Source organism: Triturus cristatus, chromosome 7 (assembly GCF_964204655.1).
Source record: "Triturus cristatus chromosome 7, aTriCri1.1, whole genome shotgun sequence".
NCBI classification, from domain to species: Eukaryota; Metazoa; Chordata; class Amphibia; order Caudata; family Salamandridae; genus Triturus; species Triturus cristatus.
This window is the reverse complement of record NC_140590.1, coordinates 151,392,531-151,413,989: the sequence shown is the minus strand read 5'-3', so window position 1 is coordinate 151,413,989 and position 21,459 is coordinate 151,392,531. Positions and strand designations below refer to the sequence as shown.

General features: G+C 43.2%; 2 protein-coding genes across 4 annotated transcripts in view; one reads left to right on the top strand and one right to left on the bottom strand.

The window, feature by feature from the left end:
• ATP4A (ATPase H+/K+ transporting subunit alpha) overlaps window positions 1-12,989 on the top strand; it is an 82,791-nt gene extending 69,802 nt beyond the window's left edge. The window contains exons 19-23 of the mRNA XM_085615882.1: window positions 4,042-4,187; window positions 4,466-4,599; window positions 4,874-4,975; window positions 10,263-10,354; window positions 11,636-12,989. Coding sequence (XP_085472008.1) covers window positions 4,042-4,187; window positions 4,466-4,599; window positions 4,874-4,975; window positions 10,263-10,354; window positions 11,636-11,664 — 503 coding nt within the window. The 3' untranslated portion in view covers window positions 11,665-12,989. The remainder of the gene's footprint in view (window positions 1-4,041; window positions 4,188-4,465; window positions 4,600-4,873; window positions 4,976-10,262; window positions 10,355-11,635) is intronic.
• Window positions 12,990-13,982: 993 nt separating this feature from the next.
• The window catches only part of TMEM147 (transmembrane protein 147), a 69,752-nt gene continuing 62,275 nt past the window's right edge, over window positions 13,983-21,459 (bottom strand). For all 3 annotated transcript variants that reach the window (XM_085615884.1, XM_085615883.1, XM_085615885.1), the window contains exons 4-8: window positions 19,654-19,719; window positions 16,166-16,302; window positions 15,808-15,892; window positions 15,017-15,138; window positions 13,983-14,515 (exon numbers count right to left, since the gene is read on the bottom strand). In XM_085615884.1, the coding sequence (XP_085472010.1) occupies window positions 14,395-14,515; window positions 15,017-15,138; window positions 15,808-15,892; window positions 16,166-16,302; window positions 19,654-19,719 (531 nt within the window). In that variant the 3' untranslated portion in view covers window positions 13,983-14,394. The remainder of the gene's footprint in view (window positions 14,516-15,016; window positions 15,139-15,807; window positions 15,893-16,165; window positions 16,303-19,653; window positions 19,720-21,459) is intronic.

Below are 21,459 nucleotides of genomic sequence, written 5' to 3'. Positions count from 1 at the left end.
CTCACGAGAAAGAGAAATGTTTATTAATGTCAATGCTGAGTGAAAAAGTCCCAACGTTAATTCTACTCTCCCTTTAATAAAGCGTGGAACTTAATAAGTGTACTGCTGGGGCTATACTTTTATTTATAATAAATTAAATGTGTGTTTAAATCAGTGGTGCAGTAGGAGTGGGGAAGTGAGCAAATAATGATTATTTTCACAACAGCATGAAACGTCGTGGAGACTCGGCAAATGTAGAGTTAGGAAAAACAGCAATGCACCAAACTTATATGTCAAAAAACTGCACATGTTCACACTAAGTTTTCAAACTCGGAAGTAACAACTAAATACCTCTGGTTGTTTTGTAAAACAGGCCTGTAATGTGTAGGCAGGCAGACATTTACGACGGTCTCTGGGAATTTGGAAATTCGTGCTGCAAAATAGCCTCATTGTGTTGGGGTGCCTAAAGAGCTACTGTACTTTTAGGTTTGGTACTTTGTAGGTGTTGAGGGTCAGGTGGTCTTAGGGTGGTTTGCTCTACAAACCCCGAGTAAGGTCGCCCAATGTAGCTTTGGGATTGTACGTTTCGCCCTCGTGGTAGAGATGTCTACGTTTCGCCCTCGTGGTCGAGATGTCGTGCGCTGGTGCCAAGGAATCAAAGGAGCAAAACACGATCTGTTTCCAGGTGACTTGAAAATCATTACAAAACAAAAGGCTACCATCTTTGATGTTTTTTCCAAAGTAGGGTTTTGTAAGCATGCCTTCCTTCTCTCCTCCCAAAGCTCCCGAGGCCCACCGCTCATTCCATCAGCAAGAAATGGGAAACCTTGTACAAATATCAAACTCCCCCACCCAGTAGTGGCCAAAAGTTGTACAACTTCCTGTATTCACCTATCTCCCCCTAACGTTTGTCTCTCAGTTCTGGCTTTAATGTCATTAGAACCTTCGTGGTTCTGTAAAAATGAGGCCTGCGAAGAGATACAACAGCTATAAAAAAATATATATTAAAAAAAACAGCCTTGCGCTAGCAGACTTTGCAGACTAGAAATCAGGTTCACGCCTCGGGCAGTAGCACCAGCACCAGCAGCTCGCAGCCCGTCCTCGAGTGAGTAGGGAGGTCACAGTGGCAGCTCTTATTTTCCATTATCCCCTCCACCATCTCCAGAAGCCAGCTAGCCCTCGCAGCCTGAGAGGCGCTCAATATTGGGAAGTGTGGTGCCTTTCCCGTGCTTTGCTCCCCATCTCATTTCCCACGCCATACCCTTCTCCTCTCTCTCCCTCCCGTTACTCGTTAAAGATCCCCAGGCAGCCGATGCCGGGCTCGTCAGGGTAGGTGGCGGCGGTACTTTACTTGGAGCAAACACCATAGTCTGCGCAGGATGCCTGGGCTGAGGCGGACAATCTGGAAAAAGCATGAGGCGAGGCAGTGAGAGAGGGAGCGGAGCAGAGCGAGGGCAGGGCTCCTGGAGGCGGTGGTTTGGAAGGACTCTGGTCTGTCATCAGAGAGGGCACTCGGAAAATCTGCAACTAACCGGGCAATAGGTTTCTTCTGGAATAATGTATTTGGGCTTTAGGGACCATCACATATTTCCTCGTGTTTTCGTTTCTTTCGGACATAGAGGCATTTGGGAGCCAGGAGCAAACACAGTTTGCGTGTTTTCTTCGGGACGACACTATGAAGTCCTACCTAGCTCCATGGAAAACAACGCGGTCATGTGACTGCGCGCCCCTGCCCTCTCCTTCAGGAGATGCGAGGCACAGGGCTGTCGGGATAGCAATTGTTCTGATGCTGCTTGTTTAACCAGCATGTCTGCCTTTGAAGCTCCTTCAACTTACTGACAAAACATAGTGCCTTCCGACTAATTAAGGAGGCAATATAAAGCCGCAAGGAAACAATCCAATCGGGATCAGCGGGGCCTGAAGGAGACAGGGCAGTAACAAAAAAGCATCCTTTTCAATGGGAATGCGTGCAGTAAGGGGGCAAAGAAATATAGAGGGAGAATACAAATTGAGCGGAAGCATGAAAGGACATGTGAAAGGGAGACCGAGGATGGTGGGAGACATGGAGCGAGAAGCAGGGACCTCACGAGAAAGAGAAATGTTTATTTATGTCAATGCTGAGTGAAAAGGTCCCAACGTTAATTCTACTCTCCCTTTAATAAAGCGTGGAACTTAATAAACACGGACGCAACCCAATGAAAATGATGGGCGGGGCTTCAAGTCCCCTTCTGAAATCTCCTCGATCACAATACCCCTCACAAAGCGAGCAGTGCATGCCCGCTGCAACGCTAGGCAAGCCCTAAAAACAGCCAATTCCTTGCATCCGCCCTATTGCATTCTGATCTCCAGTGTCTAATTTCTGCCGCTCAAGGACAGGTGTATTTGCATTTAGTTAGTATTTTCTTTCACCTTCTATGGCTCAGATAGCTTTTGGGGTGGACGAGTAAGGATTTATTCTCTTTGTTATGAAGATCTGAAAGAGGAATAGCGGAGGTAAAGCCTCTGAGATATATTTTAGTGCCACGTATGGGGTTCAGCAGTGTGCACCTATCCAGTAGCAGCATGCATGTCACAGCGCATTAATAATGAGGTGAGCAGCAGAAGAGTATGAGAGGTAGGATCACAGTTTGCATCCAGACCTGTAATCCTCACAGGTTGAGGTCAGATGACATTACATTTTCTGCACTTCTGCAGTCCAGGTGATTGCAGATTGCTCTTACTGTTGTCTGGAGCAAGATCCACCGCTTGTTTCTGCCCTGAGAAGGAGCTCTCGCCCAATAGGGTTTTTTAAGGGGGACTGATCAATAAACTAACCAGTCTGAATCTGAGGTTCCTCCTTTAATAGGAGTCTGGATTAGGTCATGGGGTGGGGTGTGGGGTGAAGCAGATGAGTGAGATGCTTCTTACGACAGGCGGCCAGCAGAAGGCCTTTAAGCTAGTTGTATAGTAGCTGCATCAGTTGAAGTTTAGTTGCAGCATTATGGATGAGTTGGAGTTTGGGGATTAGGTTTCTCTGCAGCCTAAATACATGTGCTTCACTCACCAACACCCTCTGTATAAAAATGCAGAACTTCGAGCTACAAAAAAGTTCGACTCCATATAAATTGTTCCAAAAGGCCAACTCCTCACTTCTAATGAAGTAGTATCTCAAACAGAAACAAAATCAATCTACAAAATGAGTCTGACTTTTTTTCCAATGCTCCTCAGACTAATCCTCGTCTGTTAGTTAACATATAAAACCCCACTTTTATCACCAGCTTTCGATCTTTCCACCCACCCCCCTCTAGCAATGCAGCGGTTATCCGGAAAAAATACAACAGAACATTTACCACGTTCTCCATTCATCTATGCCTCTTGGGGTCTAAAGTTCATATTGGCCTCAAAGTTATGTGTAGTAAACACATCCTTTTAGCCATTTGATCCCTATGCTATAAACATGAATACTGTGCTGACAAGTCTAAAAAACAAATGGGGGAGGCAAAGGAAAAAGAAGTGGACTCATCCTCCAAACTAAATGTAAATAACCAAAAGGAGTCCCTCCAGGGAGAAAAGAACAAAAAAGAAAGGACAACAACCTCTTTGTAGATAGGAAAGAAGTTTTCCTTTCTAGTAACCCTCACCCACGCTTCATCATATGGTTCATACCTAATCTGCTTCGGAAAGGGGCGTGTTAGGACCAGCGAAGAAGCGGAAGCACTAACTGTCTGATGTTCCTGTACACCTATGCTGGTTCAAATAGTATTGGAGCGTTTTCAATGACCCTAAAAAGAGGATTAGAAATATCTAGCTAGTGGGAGAAGGTTAGTTTATTCCCTCCCCTAGCTGCCATGATTAAAATATGAGGATGTTGGGACAGGTGTGTTAGGTGATAGACTGATAACACAATGGGGTGAAGAGAGTGATTGCTCTAAAGGTGTGATCTTATGAATATTTGTGCTGGACCCGAATGTACCTCTCCGACTCTTCATCAGAAGAACTATAAATATTCTCTCCTGGCCATGGTTGCAAGATTCTTCTAGAAAGATTCCTGTAATGACCATGTGTGTTTCTGTTTTTTCTCAGGTGTAATCCAATCTTTTGCTGGCTTCGCAGACTATTTTACTGTCATGGCCCAAGAAGGATGGTACCCAGAGTACTGTTTGGGGCTTCGAGCACAATGGGAAAACACAAGATTACAGGACCTGGAAGACAGCTACGGCCAGGAATGGGTGAGCAAATCTCTGTGTATCATGTCTCGGATCCTGGATACCAGGCATGGACCCAAGATAAAAAGCCAAGAACAATATAAGGGGGTTAATTGTTTATTTATGATGGACCGGTAATTACTGAATAGATATTGTTTAGATGCTAATACCAAGTCAACTCGCTAGGCATTATCCAGGACTTACACATTTGCAAATCCCTTGATGTATTACAAGATTGACGTCAACTTTCCTCCAATACTGTGTTCGATGAGCTTGATTGTGTTCAGTGATGTCTCTTTCAGACCTTCAGCCAGCGTCTCTACCAGCAGTATACCTGCTACACTGTCTTCTTCATCAGCATTGAGATGTGCCAGATTTCTGATGTCCTCATTCGCAAGACTCGGCGTCTGTCTGTCTTCACGCAGGGGTTCTTCAGGTATTGGTGACATTCTTTGGCTGAATTATTATTCTCTCTCCTCTGAAGGACATGCACAGCTACCTAGCTCACCCTCTGAACATTTTTTAAGAACTTTGCTTCATGTGACATTATCCATTAGCAGTTAACTAAAGCAACCTCTTTCAATACCAATGCACTCTGTTGTTTAAACTGTAATTTGGTGCGCAGTCTTTCAACCCTGTTGGTGATTTTAGATCTCCATGTTTCTTAGCACTGGTGCAAATGCTCACGCCTTCTCTTGCCTCTCTTTCAGAAACAAAGTGCTGGTGATAGCCATTGTTTTCCAGATCTGCCTCGGCAACTTTCTATGTTACTGCCCCGGGATGCCAAATATTTTTAACTTCATGCCCATCCGGTGAGTATTGTCGCAGTCCCCAAACTTTGCAACTTGCAGGCCTCACCTTGTAAGTGAGCTATTAGCCTGCTAACCTTTGAGCTCATCTGCAGCTTAACAGCTTCTCGGTTTATTTTAATTGCTCCTGTCAAACACTACACAGTAAAAGTTGATATTTGGGCTCAAAGCGGTCATTGGGAAGGTGGATTAAGGTACCAGGAGTTGATGAGGTCATCAGATTTGTACCCTAGAGAAAGGGCTACAGAAGTAATCAAGTGAACTAGCTCTTCGTGTTACTGCCGCCTGTTGGAACTGGGCAGTGCTGCACCCTGTGCTTTCCATTCTAGCAGGATGCAGCCAGAGCTGCCCAGATCTAACAAAAGAAGCCTGAAACACAAGGGCAGGGTCAGTACATGTATAGCAGGTGGGTGTCAAGTCTGGTTTCCTACAGCCAGCACAGCTTAGATACGCACAGAAGAAGCCTGAGACACAAGGGCAGGATCAGTATATGTATAGAAGCCAAACATGAGGTCTGGTTATCTGGCCGGGAATAGGACCCTGTCGTTTTCCATGTGCATGGTGTGGCAAAGCACAGGCCTGGGCTCCAATGGGTCAGTGTACAGTTCTCTGCCAAAAACTAGAACACTCTCCTATAGTATGGGTGGTTAGACAACCTTAGATCAGGTGCGTTACGTAGGGATCTCTGTTTCTATCTCATCTGCCATTATATCTGCCTATCATTAATATGTGTTCTACCATTACCTCAACGCCAAGCACCTCGATCGTCCCTTTACCTTGCGCAGTTCCCTTAACCTTAGCTCCGACCCACACCATTGTGTTTACACTCACACTTTCCTTCACCATTACTCTAATTCATCTGTTACCATAAAGCTAAACTTAAAAGATAATATTTCTATTTGTAAAGCACAGGATCACCCCGTGGGGCATCTTGGTGCTTAAAGCAAGATGCCAATTACCCAATGCTCATTTTATAGACCTCACTAAAAAGTATGAGTCAAGTGACCAGGCTTTGAACACCTGAACAGGAGGACAACCACAGATTTCTGCAGAGGGAGTATATGCCCACCTATCTTTACCCTGACCCCAAATATTTCCTTTACTCATACCAGACACTGCTCCCCTGTCATTTCCCTAACCTTAAATCTATTCCTAATATAGACTCTAATCTACTGTTTACTCTTAATCGAACCTTTCCAAAATCCTAAACCTATCCCTTCTCTTTATCTATTTCAGTCGAGGTCCATGTAGCAAAATGTAAAGCTGCTCAATATCACCTCATGAGTACAAAAGGAAGTGTGATCGCTACTAATCAGACAACACTTCCAAATAGGACAATAACAGACATTTTCCAACACTCCTTTGAGGCATCCTATCTGGCAAAATTAGAAACGGTAACCCTTGGCATAGCCAATAGATTTGAGAGCCAGCCGTTTTGGCTTTACCAATGCTTGTTTTCTTATGTTTTTTTTTGAAAAACTTTATTGGGGGGGGAGGGGGAACTGGGGGGCACCAATATAAAACAAAGTAAAAGCAGGAATATGTTGGGTTTGAAAAAGCACACTGCCATAGTATACCTGGTACTGAAGGGAACTGCCCTGTGTGTCATTTAATGAAACTAAATGGATCCATGAAGCTCGCCGAAAAAGTTCTCCTGTGTTTCTTCTTTGTTTGCTAGATAGGGGTTTGGAACTTTTAATGTCACGCTTCATATTAAAAGTTTAGATTTAGAGGTTTGACAGAGCGCAGAAAGCAAAAAAAAAATGATTAGCAACATATGCAAATTCTATTGAATTCTTTCTTGCAATATTCATTTATTCATGAACTTTATCAAAACTACTCCTAGCATTTCGGTTTTATGAGAGCCCAGATTAGTCCAGGTATCTAACCAGAAACGCAAATGAGTGATGTGAGCTCTTGAAGATGCAGTGTTGTAGGGTGGAGCCTGTGGGTAACATTCTGTGTCGAAAATACATAAAATATGTGTAGAATATTATTGGGCAAAGCATGTTAAATAATTACCAAAGTTAATGGAATCATCAAATCATCAGAAATTAATTGTGTTTTAGAATAAAGTTGTTCAGATTACGAATCAATCACCACTGCCAGTTTCACCAAAAATAAATGCTACAGGTAGTTAGATTAAGCTCTTATCAATAACTGAGAGCACATGAATTAGGTTATCATAAAATTGCCTGCCATTCTCCTTTTTTACCCCACATGTGCTTACTTGCACCGACCTGCTATTCACTGTAGAACACATTCATCGTTAGTGTACTATCGCAACGCCCAAGGCTACTGCAGAAAAAGCAGTGCTTGTATATTGCTTACAAGTGAAATAACAAAATACAAATATTAACGCTCTGCATCACAAAACTACTGATCAGTGCGAAAAGAAACAGTGTGGGAGCCAAAGGAAGTTGGAGATGCTGTGGGCTGCTGGGAGACGCAAAGGTATACGTCGAGTACTGATGCGTTGGAAGGTCTACATTGACGGTTCAGTCGACCAAGAGATTGCTATGATGCATGATCAGATGTGCATTTGTCTGGTGCCTACTCCTTGCTCAAAACCAATGAAAAGACTATATAAATACAAGTAAAGTACAATATAAAATATAGAAAGTCAAATAGCAGGTGTGAAATACGCTGCGCATTACTACCTTGGTGCAAATTAAATATACACACCAATAATTTACTTGTATCGCCGGACAACTATAGAAACCAATTTTCTCCTAGATCAGCAAAATCACAATCAATAAACTAGCAACAATGACTTGGAAAAACCACACTCTCGCTAGTTTCAGCAAACTCATCCTTCATCCACCAAAGCCCTACTATCACTGGAACTATCCACCACAGCTGAAATAGCATCTCAGAAGAGGTGTAGGCTTCTGCCCAATCCAAGCACTGGCCCGAGCACACCAACAACTTGCTGAAAGCCATAAAAAACCTCAACAACTAGGAGCAGTGCATGAGACCACACCATGGCTCTCCTCATAAGCAATCCAACAGCAAGAACCAGACTACAAGGCTGCCGAAACGCCACTGCAAGCACCTGGAGCGCAAATAAAGAACAAGCCAAGACACTGGAAGTAAAGACATCTTCAAATCAGTTCTAAAACATTACCACCAGCAGATACGGAACACCAATCGCACAGTTCTTACTGTTCGCATGGACGCCAACACTAACAGCAGAAAGGAAATGTTCACCATCATCAAAGACTTTACTATGCCTCCTGCCACCACCAGGAACATCACCGCCTCACAAGACCTTTGCAACAAGCTCTTGCAATTCTTCCGTTTAAAACTAAATAAATCACTTCTATATATAGCAAACAGCAACTTCGACCATCAACTGGACCACGTCAGTCACAATTTAGTTTCCCAACCCTGACCCTGTGGACTGCCATCACCATTGTCAAAATAGCTGCCACCATGAAGACTATCCACTTGGCAGCTCTATCTGGCCCTTCCCGCCACCACATCTTCACCAAAAGACTCCTACGGACCACTGAAACTTTAACACCTATCAACACCTCCATAAACTCAGCCACATTCCAGGACATCTAGAAACATGCTACTGTCATGCGCCTGCTCAAGAAACCATCTGCTGACCCAGCCATGCTTTCCAACTACAGACCCATCTCCCTCCTGCAATAACCGGCAAAGTTCTTAGTGAAACGAATTACCCAATGCCTCATCGGCCACCTCAGCAACCACCAGTTCCTCGACACAACACTGTCCAGATTCAGACCTTCAGAGTAAAGAAACAGCACTCCTTGCTGCAACAGATGACATTTGCATGATCCTTGACAGAGGAGACACGGCAGCCCTCATTTTCTTGGACCTCTCTGCAGCATTTGACACAGTCTCACACCCAATCCTCAACAGTCAGCTGCACGAGATTGGCATCCAAGTACCCACTCTTCGCTGTAACTGGTCCTTCTTAACGGATAGAATACAAACTTCCAGCCTGGCACCTTACTCCACGTAAGCCCGCAAACTCCTCTGTGGAGTCCATTGCTCAGCGCCACACTCTTCAAAGCATTCATGTTCCCTCTGGCCAACATCATCTGGGCACACAACATCAATATCCTCTCCTAAGTTGGCAAAACACAGTTCATATTCTCCCTCTCGGACAAGACCCTCAACACAAAAACAAGTTCACCATCTGCATGACAGAAGTTGCTAACTGAAAGTAAGCCAACTGTCTCACGTTTAATATTGACTAGACCAAAGTAGTGCTCTTGCCAGAACACATCACCATGGGACTCCCACTGGTGGCTGTCGGAACTCTGGCTCACACCCAGAATCCATGCCCAAAACTTCAGAATAATCGACAGCAAACTGGAAATGACTGCACAAACCAACAGTCACTGCATCCTGCTTCCACACTGAAGATACTTAGGAAGATCTTCAAATGGCTCCCAAGCAACAATAGAAAAACTGTCACTCATGTCCTAGTCATCAGTATGTTGAACTTTGGGTACACCCTTTATGCCAGGATCACTAAGCAACTCACTTGAAGACTACAAACCACACAGAACTCAGCAACCAGACTCATCCTCAGCCTCCCATCATGCCATACCTCATGGAACTTCACTGGCTCCAGATACAGAAATGCATTCAATTCAAACTCATCACACATACATTCAGGTCCCATCTACCTGAAAAGTTGCATCTTCTTCCACCAATCACCCAGATACGTCTGCACCAGAGAACTCCTAATCATCACACATTTCCCTCACATTCACAGAACCTGATCTGGGGGGACACACGTTCTCTTGCATCACTCCTAACGTGAGGAAAGTTCTCCCACTACACTTCAGAGTCTCCTCCTCCCATCTTCTTGATCTCCGCCAGAAGAGAAAGACCTGGCTTTTCAATCGACCAACTTACCATAGGCAGGGCTTGTGGTACACACACATGTGCAGCGCCAAGATACCCTCGCGAGTGACAGTGCACTTTACAAACACACATAAGAATTAGGCTTCTAATGACAAAAATATTTTAACACACTTTCTTCCCTTCATTCAAACAAAAAATAGTAGACAACTAAATAAATGTAAACAGTTTCACATTGCTAAGATTAATGAGTCCTCAAATTATATGAATATTAGGATGAGCGTGTGATTTAAGAGAATGAATAATCGGATGATGCTTGTTTTAAAGTGAATGAATAATATTAGGATGAATGCTTGATTTGGCTAAATCTCTTCTCTTGCAAACATTTCCATCAGTCATTACCCAGAAACAGTTTGTGCTAAATGAGGTTTGTCTCTTCTCATAGGTTTCAGTGGTGGCTTGTGCCCATTCCCTATGGAATCCTGATCTTCGTATACGATGAAATACGCAAACTGGGAGTGCGCAGACACCCTGGCAGTAAGTTCACAAGCAGCACACTTTCCCAAAGCTGCACCATCTCGCATTCTAAGGGCTAAACACATGGGGGGGAAACAAAGTTGGCCAAAAGGTAACACACAGATACTGGTGCCTGCTTAGTCTGGTTATCTAAAGGAGGTCACGAGGCAAACAATTTGTAGAAAAGTCATGGGATTTCATGGAAAGCAGGTATAATAGAAAGGGCAGTGGTGCTCGATTTTGATGCACTCTAAACTAGGCTCTCATCCTCTGACAATGGCCTTTTCCAGAACTTAATGATGTCCATGTAGATCAATCCATCTCAGGCACAGGCCATTCATATCATCCCACATTGTCCACTAAGGCTCTCTTGTGGATCAGGCAACACCATAGTAAAGCTTGGTCGGATTGGGACAAAAATTAGGCCTGGGCATCAACAGAAGTGGCTCCTATAATGAACCAGTTAACTCAAAAAACTAGGCATACATTCGAAATCAGAGCAGTTTTGAACTTGTAAAGAAGGCTATATGTGTATTTTACAAGCAATGGGAGATTGTGTACATTTCTGTTTTCTGCAGGCAATGTTTGTGGTATTCCACAGCTAAATCAACTGTGAAAACCGGCCCACATGGCCACAAGAAAGGCCCACAAACAGCCAAAAAAGCGTTAGACACACTGATCGGTGAGACCAGCCCATCAGGCACTGCCTGATTGCCCGATAGGCCAGTCAGACACTGCAGTAAAGACCATATCTACTGTTAAATATGCAGACCGCATGCACACATCATCATGCCTGTCTCAGTAGACCTGGAGAAGGGCCACCAGGGCTGGTCTGATCCTGCCAGCAGCATCACTTGATGCACTATTGGAGCCACAAGATCCACTTCTGGCTGTGTAATTGAAAGCAAGACTTGGAAGGGGGGGCGTGAGTGAAGAGGTGGGAATGGGAGAAGAGAAGATCCTAGAGATGATGCTCTACTGTCCCCCTTATCATATAGTGAGGAGATGCAACAGCCACTCGCTTCAAAGCGGTCACTATTGTTCCTTTGATTGCCTGTACCTTTTCAGACTCCGCAATCTAGGCCTCGCATTAGGATTCCACCCGATTATTGCTGCGTTTATTCCTGTCTGCAGACGACACAAATGCTGCACCAAGTGCTGTTTTGAGTCTTTCAATATAACAGAGTGATGCCCTGCTTCAAAGATGCTATGGCTTTCTCACGTTGTACCGCAGGACTCTCCAGATGCTTTTCCTACCTGTGCTTGATACTCCTCATATATTATTTATTTTCTCGTCTACAGGTTGGTGGGATAAGGAACTGTACTACTGAAGAGCGATCCTATCCTCTGTGACCCTTCATTATGCGAAGAGCCGCCAAGAAAGACTGACTTAATGCATTCAAAGGATACCAATCCAAGCGTGGTCTGTGCAGCCACTTCTTGCACATATTTTGACAGACGGGTGGATGTACGGCATCTGGTTTTTAACTCCAACATCAGTAGATTGTGCAAAAAATTGGAATTTCCTGTATTTCACGTTTATGTTTTTCTGTATCAATATTTAATATTTGTTTTTGTCTCAGTTGCTGTAGGTCTATTTCACTATAATGTATGACATGCTCTTTCTTGTTCCATATAGAAAATATTGCTATCTTAATTTTTTATCATCCTTTCCACATGGACTCCCATCAAATGATGTCACTAAAAAGTGCAAAAAGTAAGAATAAAGACAAAAGCCCAGCCTGCAACAAGATTACACCACACAAACCTGGCATCAAAATCAGGGCCTCTTGGGTTTTACCTTTGAGTTGGTGAATTTGGTGGGTGGGTGAAGTTTAGGAACAGCGTTTAAGCTTCTGGTTGTCTAATCCTGGCGCTGGTGGAATGTAAGACTGGTGAACAGAGCCAGGACCTGGGATGCATTACTACTGGCGTCTGGCATATTTATGATTGGTTTTCACAGCTAGGATTCAGAAATACAGTTAGCTCACAATTGATCTAACAGGCATTGATGGTTTAGATCAGTGGTTTGAGCAATTGTATATAGGTTGGTGCAGGTTTTGGAATATAGTTCATTATCTCAGTGATTTCTTCCTCATGTGAAAGGGCTACGCCTGTGATTACAGCTTGTGGAAAGCTGCCTGGACATCTGCATTTTGATCTAGAATATAGCTGTCCATCAACAACTCATAACACTGCGGAGTAGACATGTTAGTGTTCTGCCCTTTCTGTCCATCCGATCCTCTCATACATGTGGGGTCAGAAGTACACCTGCCCACTGCTTCCCCTGCACATCAGCTTTGCTTGAATCCTCAAAAACTGTGATACTATAGGACATGTCCCCGACATATGGTTGATTCTTCATTCAATACCACTCACATCTACTCAAGGGACAGCATGAATTGTCGTGCGTTCAACTGTTGGGAGAAGAAATGCTTCATCAATGTTGAGTTAATTTGTCTAATGGGAGTCACTTGGATGGAGGTGCCAACAAAAGAAGAAACCACACAGTGCGAGTTGTAAAACCACCACGATCCCAAAACCAGCTCCAGTAGCTGATTTTGCATCGAATACAAATAATGTCAAGTATTAATGTTGGTTTATGATTTACTCAAGTAAGCTATAACAAATAAAGATACAATTGTATGTAGCTTTACTCACAAGTTGTCTTTTTCTGCTTCTGTACGGATATTAGACCCTATGGTTACACCAACCCCTCAACTCAGCGTCAGGCTCCAGCCGTGTGCTTTGTACAGGCACTCATCACTCCTATCCACGATTCGCCACAGCCCAGGAATGCGAGTGTGGGAAGACTACACCCTCACGATAAGATGCTTACCTCGGTTACTAAATGTTAAACCGTGGCAGAAATGTAGAAGATTATGCAAATCATTTTTCTTAAACAAGAGCCTTAAAGAATTATGTTGTCTAAACATTCCCGCTCCCTCCCAACTTGGAAGTCCATGGGAGGGCCATACTCCAAACCGCCCACTCTTCACTTTCCGGTTACCTGTTACAGTGCTTATTCTCTCACTGCTCCTTTTGAAGGAGCTTTCAGGCTGCACACCAGCTAAACAAATGCATAAATAGTACCTACCACCTGTAATCTCCCTAGCCTTGACTTTACACAGCTAAGTCTTTGGTTGTCTGCTCATTAGATTTCTGATACTGAGACTATGTTAGGAACTGGTCTATGTGCGGTCTCTAAACTAGATTTATTTTAAGATGGTGTTTCTGGACTGCACTCTGCACAGCTAAATATTCCTATAGTAGTAACAAAACTTTAATTCTCTGCTGGACAAAGGCATTGGGACAACCTTCCAACACCTCCTTTACCTCTCTACTGTTTTGCCCTATTGATTAAAAACGCTGAAATCAAGTGAAAAAGAACCCAAAATATCTCGCTTACGAGAAGATTAGACACCCTCTTCCCCTGCAACACCAACCGTCCTTGTGGGTTCTTCAGAAATGCTGTGGTCTGATATTTAGGTCTCCACTGTCTCTACACAGTAGTCAATATGTTATCAGTAGGGTCGTAAATAAGATAAATAATTAGAAGTGGGAGTAAGAAAAAATGGCGCAGCTCTTAGAACTCACTGGTCACCAGTGGGCATTTGCTATTCAAACAAAAAGAACTGCTCCTCTGCGCTGCAGAAAGAAAATACGACATTTATTCTTTCTAAGTCAGAAAATTGTACAAAACCTGTTCGAAAACTCCAAAAAGTCAGTTACCATCAGCTCAGAGAGAGTGCTCTCAACAGTGAATACACCAGTCACTTTTACTCAAGAATACTGGAACTCATTGGTGCTTCATCTCGAGTGTACACACTGCTCACAATGGGGTGTTGGAAGCTTGAGTGGCTGCAGCTGGACTCATGAGGTGTCCTTTCAAGTTAGGAGATCCAAGATCCAAAGGTTCTGATCCAGTTCCAGGAGATTCCAATATCCCGGCCATAAGTAGACTCTTAATTTGTGATTTGACCTGGAATCCTTTTTCTTACACTGGCTTCTACGTCGCAGGGTGGCGAATTCTTGTCCATTTAAAATGCGTACCCGGCACGTTAGTTGTTGTGCACAAGCGTCACAAAGAGAGTGAGTGAGCTCAGGGAAAGAAAGGCAGTAATCATTGCCTTCACCAGCAGAGCAGTCCAGCTTCCCAGGAGGAATACGTGAACAAAAGACCTGTGGGGAGAGGTGGACAATTTAGTGCGGTCAGAAAGTGGACAGTCAAGTAACAAAACAAGATTACACAGTAGTATCTCCAACTACTGCTCGCCACGTCTCTCAAGGAAGTTCATGACCAGAACAAATGGAAAATATTCAAAGATACTATGGCCAATAAAAGTTCTATCACAGAGACAAAATACCCTAATATGGATAAACCTGAATACTGAATGAGAAGCGCAGATAATACATAGGTACTTTAGAATGGGCAAATATATCGCCAACAAACCTATGAAGGAGAGCAAATTTATTTTTGTGCAAAATACGACCCCACCTACAACTCAACCACATCTTCAGGTTCGCTCATAAACTAGACTCTCTCACAAGAGGTTACCTCACCTCCCCATCACCCCACATAAACAGAGGAAATGGGAGACTTCCAGAGGTCATGAACCAAACCCTCACAACAGCAGTATCATAGGAGCAGTACTATCACCAAAGAGGGAAACAAGCACTCACTCCATCAGGAACGCTTTATAGACGCTCACTCCTAGCAGGAAGGTCACCGGCAGTCGGTAATGCTTGGGCAAGTCATATCTGGTGAACATCCAGACGAGAGCGGCCATTGCGATGTAATGAACCTGGAAACAGCGAATCATATGTTTAAAAAGGAGGCAAAATACTAAACACAGACAAAACATACTCAGCACAAGTATCCCTCTAAACACTGGAGGAAGAAAATGACGACACCAAGAACACTGAGGGAGTTCTATACTGAACATGTGCTTCTGGGGGAGGGAATGTAAGAGAGTGTCTGCTGCGAGCAAGATAACTTGACTGGCATCTTGGAGAACTGACATGGCACTGACTGATGGACACACACTGCTCTGTAGATCCAGCAGGCTATTGACAGAGACAGATCATGCTGCAGGGTTTAAAGCACATATATTGCTGGGATGAGGAAAGCCATTACTGCTGGATTCCAATAGCACGGGCAGCACTATACTAGAAAAAATCTCAAGCTGTAAGATTACGCAAACAACACTAACAGGACTCAGCTTAGAGCAAGTGCCCTCAATGGCCTGCAATGATCGATCTTCTGACACAGGCTAGTTTGGGTTTTATGCATTTGATCCATTTAATATTTATGGATCACGTCTTCGGTAATTACTCTTGTGTTAAAGGAACTGTCCAACAATGAACTCTGACTACATTTAAAGAGTACAGCAGGATTCTTGCAGCAACTTCACACTGCAGCTTCAGGAACGGAATGAAATCAATTATGTGATAGTAATTCTTCTTCGTCATACCAAGCTGATGTTTGAATCAATGCTCATTTGTATATATTTCCAATCAAATTCGATTCCACGTGCTCCAACCCAGAGAGGGAGGCATCTGCAATACAAAACAAAAGAGGGATGAGAAATTAGGTAGATTCACGGCTAACCTACGAAAAACAGGCAAGCGCGTAGAAGGTAATAAATGGAGGAACAAAGAGAAACACAGGACATTACACACACTATTTATCTAATAGAAATAGTTGAGACAGTGGTGCTGCGACAGTGCATCTGTAACTGGACATCATTTATTAACCAGAGAGGTACGCACAGTCCAAGCAGCAACAGAGGGAGAACAAGTACCACAGATCCTCAGGCCACCCTGTCTCACCTGGACATGATCAGCTCAGCAGTGGCCCATCCCATGGCTGCCACCATGATTTTATATTCACCCTTCCCAGCATTCTTTGACATCACAAGATGGAGGCCCAACAGGTCGGCCAGGTCCACAGTCGCCTTCATAAACTCCTGGAGTGAAAGAGACCATTAAATGCACATTGCTACAAGGATAACATTTGCTCCTTCGGCACCTACGTCAGTTTTAGTTTTAATCCAATATCTCGCACCATCGCGAACTGGTTCATGTCACTGTTTGAGAAGACCACTGCCTCATTCAGCGAGATGGTCCATGCCCTGCCTCAAAGTCAGGCAAATCACAAGCAGTCTTCAGCAAGGTTGAGGAGTTCATCATCATTGCTACAATGGCACATCCTCACCTAGGCCTCGTCTACCACCCGTTTGCACCAGACGCCACTAGAGTGCTCTGTAATGAGATGGTCGATGATGCTGTGGGTTGTGGTAAGGCCCAGCAGACAAGAATTCCATCACCAGTATATACCCCATTGATGATCTGCACTACTAGTATGCCACAAGCCGGCCCCAATGAAGTGTAGAGGCCCAATCAAAGATTAAAATGATGGATTTTGCAAAGCAAAAGTGCAGAGGTGAGCTCACGTACTACACGAGGACTAAGGAACACACCACCCACTTAGCACTGCCTCACTGGTACCTGCCCAAGTGCTGTGCCAGAACACAGAGGCTCACAGCCAGACTGACACCTGGTGCATACCCAGGTGCCAAAGTGCTGTGTGACATTAGAAGAGCTCCCCACAGAGATGGTACTGTAACACACGTCTAGGTAGCAGGGAACACAAACACTGTCAGGTTACAGTGGCTCACACATGGTCGACATATCCTCATTTGAAAATGGGATCGAGCACAAATTCGGTAGAAACAGAAGGACTTGCTTAACCTCTATACAAGTTCCATCCTAAATAGAAATACGCAAGCATGCTTTGCTCCAAAATGTCCTTATTTATATATACAAAAGCCGAGCACAAATATTTACCCTCTGATGACAGTCTTTAAATGTATATCCGCATGTGTGCACACGTTATGGTTGCGACTGTGCTTTAGTCCTCAACAGCTGAATGGCGTAACAATACCCAATTAATAAATTGATTTTATATAGCATTTACTACAGTATTTTTTACATTTAGTAACCCTTTAAAAACATGAAATTACTATTAACCAAGTTAATGCCACTCAATTTAGTTAAGCTGAAAGGATCAGTCGGCCCGCCAGGTTTATAATCTGTGACCTTCAGCTGACATACAACGAACTCGGCGAGAGCTTATCTCATTGACTACACTAGAGACTTGATGAGCAAATGATTTAATTGAGAAACCGTTGTAACTAAGGTGCTCTCTTGCCTTCAGTATGTGAGCTAGGAGGAATAAATGCCTAGCAAAGAACATATGGAGTCCTAAAACACCTAAACGGGGTCAGAGTCACCTAGACAGGAAATCGAGAACAATAAGCACTGACAAAGCAAATATGTCTGGATTTAATGTGCAAACACATGCAAACAAAGACGTTCACAAATACTTTTTAGCATATTAAAACCTGTCTATATGCTTTGCTAACGTTTCATAAAAAATATTAACAAAAAAGGTTTTGTGTTCTGTATAGAACGTATAAAGGAGCTAGACAAGCGAGTGTGACAAAAGCAAAATGGTTAAGTATATTTTTCAGATGTAAAATAATCCTTATGCATTTCAAAGCAAGCATTCTATAGGGGGGAATGACACAGTAAACAGCATAAGGCGAGATGGTAAATACTCCTCTGGAGCCACTGCCTAATCCAGGGATGTGGAATTTTATAAAATATCCACTTGTCCATGGGATAGCATGCATCATAAATCTGTTTGTTTGGTGCCATGCAGTAAGGGGACAAATTATGGTAGTGTTTTCTTTATATTAGAGTTGTGATAATAGCTTCTCCGATTAGGTCAGGGCTCAAATAGCAGGGTTTGGATACTAGCAGCTACCCAATCTTGCCTCCTTTCCTGAAGTAGCGGAAGTGGTAGCTCCAGGGTTTGATCTTCCTTTTGAGTCCATGCAACCCCACCAACTTTAATTTTTAAGGGTTTTTGTATGGTTTCCAGGCCTACTTTTGTAAGTTCTTTATGTTCTGAATTCATAAAAGTCATAAATCTGTACTAATGCAAGGACATGTACCATGGGTGGATGAGGTGTGGCGCAGCAACCAGGGTGCCCGACTCCGGACCACAGGGTTCACGGTTCAATCCCCGGCTCCGGCGGCAGGTTAGCCCAGCACCATGTGAGTCTGGGCAATAGCTTGCTTAATCTTCCCGACGGCCCCCAGCGCCGGGACACCTCCATTGGAGGTAGCTGTGCGCTTTGCATATACTGGCATTTACATTTACACTTTTGTGTCTTTTAAGAATTTAGCCTCTAATTAGGTCTGGCGTCAGCCTAGACCTTTCATTTTTAATAAAATTCTGTCTATTACATATTTGGCTGACTTCACTGTGAGAGGCGGAATTCTACTTTTCTACACGGAGCAAACCAGCACATATAGTAGATTCTTTCAGTGTCAGGAACTACTATGTGCTTTTTGATATAAATTTTTGCTTTTAGCCAATATTTTTGCTGTCGCTGAGAGCCCTCGAACTCCCACAACAATACATTTTTACCAAAACCATGCCAAACAAGACACAGATTGACAAAACCAAAAGGTTGACTACCACCAATGCCAGACGCAATGGCTTTGCTAATCCTGGGTTAGTTTCATGTTTCCCATAATCTTGCAAAAACTAGTTTTACATTAGTTTTCTAGTATTAATATTTTTGCAAATACTAGCACGTATTAAGCAAGGTTTAACTAAATGATGCTTCAAAGAATAGGTACCAAAAACTTCTCATGTTAGCCAAACTTTGTTTCTTCTAGATGCACATATTTTGTGTACATTTTATTTTGATGGCAGACTCATCAATTTTGCTTTCAAGCTTCTGCAAGTATTATGGGAGACTTATAGGTAGCCTCATATTGTCAAACTTTGCAAACGGGTCTACACATTTTTATACAGGAAAATGTGCCATTAGTGCAAGCCGAGCTTACAGCATTTCATTCGAGATGTCACCCTAATAAAGGCTTTGCATTAATGAACCATACATACAAGTTCGAACAGCATGGACTTCTAGATGCACATAATACTTTAAACTGCAGACAATGCTCTGTCACAGCTCCTTAATGTGGTACTATGAACTGGCAGCCAAAGGCTTTGCACTGCAGGGGATTGGGCCTACTTGTTCCAAGGGTAAAATAAACATGAAAACTTGTTGTCCTTGACCCCAAATAATAAGTCCAAGGCACCGGGCTAGAGGAAGTCCACACCCCTGCTACTCTATGTGTGTTTTAATAATCTGGTAACCATATGCCGTAGACAAAGCGGCACACTCAAGCCCCACCTAATAACAGACCAGGGGTTGATTTTTCATCACATCAACACTCACCCCGATGAAATCATAAGCTCCAACACCTCCTTCCCAAGTCGGGAAAAATGTTGCCAGAAACAACATCTGCAACAAGAAGGAAAAATACAATAAAGAATAATACTAAAACAGAAAATAGCAGAGCTAAACAGCAGAGCATTTCTATGCAAAAATGCCTATGTGGAAAGACTTGGATAAACAAACTGGCATGGACCCTGCTGGGGACGAAAGATGTGGAAGTAGGAGATGAACGTCTATACACAAAATACATACTGGCAATCCAGCAGGAAGTAGTACAATGTATTATACATGCATACAATAAAACTCAATTGAGCATCCCAACTTGGAAAAGATGAAAATAAAAAAAAAGTTCTTCAGCAGTTCTGTAGATTGGAATGTTTACATCGCATGGGCGATGGAATCTTAAGCATTATTTATAGTAGCAATCTAGTTACACCTTTCCATTCCTGATCTTGCAATGTTAATCTAAACTGTGTTAACTGCATTACATGGGGCATATAAATACACGGTTTATAGTAAACGTCACACCACCCTGCATCCCGATGTATAGTAAAAACGATACAATTGATTTCTAGGATTCTCAAGTCCTATCCAGAAAAGCATTCCAAGGTTGCTTTGCTATAGAACATTTTTGGTATTTCTAAAGGACATCAGCGTATTTATTCATTTATTTTTAGATGTTTTGTAAAAAGCAAAGTGGTGGATTCTAAACGGATTGACACTACAAAGTGCTAAAGTACACACCTTAGCAAGAAGATTACACGTTTTTACAGCAGTCACAAAGAACAAGAGCAACCCATAGGTCTGTGTGAACCTGGGCATTTCGTTACATAAAGAACAGTGGTTCACAGGGATCTCCTTTAATGTAAAATACATTAATAGACAGTGAAATCATTGAAAGCAATGAACGTGAATAAGGATAATGCAGGTCATAATCTTAAAGTATAGTCTATTTGGAGAATAAACTACATTCATTGGCAGGGTTGTGACACAATAAGTGTAAAGACACCCCAGTAAGAGAAACACACCCAAAAGTTATAAAACAATAGCACGTTAATAGACAATTTGGTGTTGGTTTACTAACAGCTCAAAAATTCTTAATACATTTCACAGTCGCCTATGTTCATGTGACTCACGGAATAGCAACAAGTTTGTTTGTAGAAAATGTCAACTACGTTTGGACCCGACATCTAATCTTGGGGTTTCCTCAAGAAATGAGACTGGCAGGGGGCACCTTTTGGAAGCCAGCGATATAGTAGAAGTCACTGGCAAAGCTGCACAGAAGAGTATGCAAGATGCAACTTGAGTGAATCACTTTAGTATGAGAAAAGATATAGTGACAAGAAATATAATCTAGATGGGGCAGGAAACCCATTGTCCTGTCAGCAGTCGATGTGTTCAAAGAGGACCAGGAATCAGGATGGTTGTCCCCCTCGGTGTGTAGTCTCTAGAATGAGAGACACTGTCATGATGGCACCATCCTGATTCCTGGTCCCCTTGAGCACATTCCCTGCTGATGAGACAGCAAGTTTCCTGCCCCTATCTCGACTTTGGACGAGCTCCTGGTGAAATGTGCAGAATGCGGTCACTCACAGAGAAGTTAGTCAGTGGCTGAAGTTGGCCCGTGCAGCGCCACCTGCTGTCTGCTGCAGTGACATGTGAGTGGTGCAATAACAGCTCAATATAAGAAGAGGGACGGCTGAAAGTCCCTGTGAAACAGAGAGAGATAGAATTTATACATATATTTATTTTAGCAAAAGGCTAACGCCGGACCTAATAAAAAGAGGGCTACCCTGGAGGCAGTAA